This window comes from Nelumbo lutea, chromosome 2, assembly GCF_056320005.1.
Source record: "Nelumbo lutea isolate HS-2025 chromosome 2, American lotus-T2T, whole genome shotgun sequence".
Classification (NCBI taxonomy): Eukaryota; Viridiplantae; Streptophyta; class Magnoliopsida; order Proteales; family Nelumbonaceae; genus Nelumbo; species Nelumbo lutea.
This window is the reverse complement of record NC_142685.1, coordinates 67,101,911-67,105,726: the sequence shown is the minus strand read 5'-3', so window position 1 is coordinate 67,105,726 and position 3,816 is coordinate 67,101,911. Positions and strand designations below refer to the sequence as shown.

At 36.5% G+C, this 3,816-nt stretch overlaps 1 protein-coding gene across 1 annotated transcript; it reads left to right on the top strand.

Annotated features, from left to right (window-relative positions):
- Positions 1-564: 564 nt before the first annotated feature.
- Positions 565-1,101, top strand: LOC148871325 (NDR1/HIN1-like protein 10). Its single transcript, XM_088970025.1, has one exon. The coding sequence runs from the start codon at positions 565-567 to the stop codon at positions 1,099-1,101; it is 537 nt and encodes a 178-aa protein (XP_088826151.1).
- Positions 1,102-3,816: the final 2,715 nt, after the last annotated feature.

Sequence of the window (3,816 nt, the reverse complement as noted above, 5' to 3'; positions counted from 1 at the left end):
ATCCTATAATTCTAGGATCTGTGGGCCCAACTTGAGATTCCAGACCACAGGCCAGTCCAGAGTCCTATGAGTACAGAAGTCCGGATGTCATATGATTCTACCTGTCTATGGTTTTGGATAACTTGCGAGTCCCAAATGCAATTGACTCAACTGTGATTGTGAGTCTATAACAGAGGTAGACTCAGCTTTCACCATAGAGCACTATGGAATTTTGCATGCCCTCAGATTTTTCTCAACTTTATCAGATTTATCGGGTCAAAGCATAAGGTCAATTTGTAACTGAAATTCTAAGGCACCAATACAACACCCCATAACCATTAATTGACCTAGAAGTTCAAAAGGAAGCCTCCATTAAAAAGAATCTTTGACAGAAATAAGTATTATTGTTAATCTCTTGAAGCAAACAAGTTGTTTGGATTTAATCATTCTATATTAATAAATAAACCACCACTAAGATTCTCCCTTTTTAGTTAGTCCATCTATAAATCATTCCTTTTCTATATATCCTATTGCACACTATCACAAATTGCCTCTTTACTCTTACTCTCCCTCTCTAGCTCTCTCATGGCTGAACGTCCTTGCTTCTGCGTCTTGCTCATTTTTCTTGGTGAGTTGATCTTGTTATGGAAATTCCTTCCCCCTACAGGAGTGGTCAAATACCATCTTCACAAACCCCATCTCGTGGAATTCAATGTTACAAAAGACAACATTCTTCGTTACAATTTCACGTTCCACATCACTTTTGAGAAACCTAACAAGCGGGTTAGTGTTTACTACGATCAGATCGAAGCTGAAACTTATTATCATGGCGTAACGTTGGGGAATGCAACCTTCGGACCTTTCTACCAAGGCGATACAGACACCGATCTCCATGCCGTTCTCCATGGCATCTCAACTGGTCAACTGGGCCAGAGTTCCATAATTGAAGAGTTCAACAGGGAAGAGAAAGAAGGGACTTTGACAGTTGTTGTTAAGCTCTACATCTGGAATAGGTACAAGTTAAGATTTTACACGACGCATCAACACGAGAAGATCAACTGTAAATTTTGGTTTCATTTGAATAGAACTAGAAGCACTGCTGGGGCTTGCCTTATGAACTGATGCATGCATGAAGCGGCACTGTCGCAAATAACCCAGATCAGATTGCATTCATTTTGCATAGAAAGCCTTAATTTGTTGCATAATTAGATCTCTATTTCTATTATATTTTAAAGTGTTTGTTGCATGTAAAAGGAACATTATATCCAGAATTCTTATTATTTTCTGCAAGTAATATATCACACGACTGCATGATAGACCTTGCCCATGTTCTAACTAACAAATTCCTTGATTTATATATGGCTATCTCATAAAATCTTACCAAATACTTTTAAATTTTAATTAAGGATTGGAAGGTTGGACAAGAAATCGATCCGTTTGCTTTACCACCGAATTTTAATGTGTTTTTTTAATGAATTTATCAGGTTAGAGAATCATAAGGGCATGGATTGAAGGCTCTTCCCCTAGTTATACAGGAAAATTAAAGCAGATAATATATAATTAAATTGGTCATTAAAAAACAAAAAAAAAAACACTTATTTTTTTGTTGGATTTGAAATTTAAATTCTTATCCATCAAATGGAGAGGACGTTTGACGGCTGAACTGAATGAATTATTGCTTTATTTTTCTTTTTATAATTTAGGAGTTCGTATGATCAACCCAATAAGCCATTCCGCGCGCCCTTGGTTAAAAGATGAAGCAATTAGTCATTCTTTAACTTCTTCAACAAATAAAAATCGCCAGTTCAGCTACTTCTTGTCAAAACGCGATATGAAAATCCTCCGGCTCGATCTTACTCCGAACCGTTAATAAAGTAACTGTTTGAATTTCGAAAATTGTACTGATAAAGTGGAGTTTTACATCGATTTTATATTATATAGATAATCTCTGTAAAACTCTGCTTTAATGAACATTTACATCGGTTTAATAAAGTAACTTACACTCTTCGAGTGAAGGAGATCTGGACTCCCCAAACCTAAAGGCCTCGCCAACTTCATCTAACGAGACTAAACTTTCCACCTAACTATAACCTCCTTTCTTGTGTCGCAATTCCATTAACAAATGAACACGTCTTGTGTTATTCAGAATATAAACCCCACTTATATGCATGGAATGAGACCAAACGGTAAAACTTCTGTTAAATTAATATTTTATTTTTTAAAATTTATATAATTAAAGTAAACAAAAAGGAGTGGGAAGTGACCTTGGACTCCAAACGATGAAACCCTTCTTCAAGGTTCAGCCATTAACAATCAGAAGAAGACCTCCAAGCTTCAGCCAAGGGTGAAAAATCTATACGAAATCACTCATTTGCGAGTTGCTTCCTTGAATCTTCATAGTGAAACCTTTTAAATTGTGAGATTCAATATTTTTTCAAACCTGGTTTTTCTTCTTCCGTCCTTAGTCAAGATCAAGAGCGGGATTTGGAGGTTTCATTCAAGACAAATCTGAGTTTTATTCTTGTTTTAGTCAAGACTGAGTTTTCTTCTTCCATCTTCGGCCAAGAGCGAGATTCAAATAAACAAGTCACAGGTTTTTTCTTCATCCCGAACTTGAATCTTTCAAGATTAGCTTCAATGAGGGTTTCATCGTTTGGAGTGGAGGGTCAGTCAGTTTCCACTCTTTCTTCTTCACTTTAAATCTTTTTCTTAAATTATAAAAAATAAAATATTAATTTAACAAAAGTTTTACCGTTTAATTTCACTCCACGCATGTGGGTGGGGTCCACACTCTGAACACAAGACGTGTTCATTTGTTATTGGAAATGCACCCCCCCGCCCACATACTTCGAGTGCAGGAGATCCAAACTCTTGACTAAGGCTGCGTCTGGTTGCAATGCAAATAAATTTGCACTGATGCAAATTTATAGCAGTGCAAATTATTTGTGTAAATTCTAACCTATTTTTGTTTCAAATTGTAGCTTATTTAATTTGCTTGATTACAACAAATGGAGTAAAGTAAAGCATGAAGCAAAATAAAGTAAAACCCAAAACAAAATTAAACAAAAAATTGCATCTTTTTTTTCATTTGCACTCCCATGTATTCGTACTAGTGCAAATAAAATCGCACTACACCAAACACAGCCTAAGGTTCGAATGCGGCTTCTCCTCTTGGGTTAAGCAAGACAGTTTACCTTCAGTTGGTTGCTTGCCTCTTTGTTTGAAACTACATTAGCTCAAGTTGTTGGGTGTAAGACCAACAACAAGGTCTGGAATACCTTAGAACACTTGTACTTCCCCAAAGGTACTGCAAGTAGTGTTGTTAACTTGAGAAGAAACGAGCTCAGTGCTCTTTACAAGAATGAATCCTCAATCACAAATTACTTGCAACAAGCTAAGATTTATTCTAATCAACTAGCAGCAATTGCGAACCACTCACTAACTCCCAATTGATTCATCATGTGTTACATGGCTTGGGCACGGATTTCCTTTGTTACGGTAGTCACCACACGTACTAATGAATCATCCTTCTCTTCTTTACAAGGTATGTTGCTCACCTTTGAGGGTCGTCTACTTTAGAACTGTTCTTCATTTATAGATATCTCTCCTTCTACTAATGTTGCTTCTAAGCCTTCCAAATACAGTAAGAACCCATGATAGATCTATGGTGGTAAGAATCATTCTGCCAACTATTGCAGGAAATTGTTATCTCTCCTTACAAAATTTGTGGAACTCTAAGAGCAATAAAATCCTACTTTTACTACTTGAACTTGAGTGCAAAACCGATTGATGCTTGGCTACTTAATTCAAGTGCTACTCGTCACCTGACTTCTGATT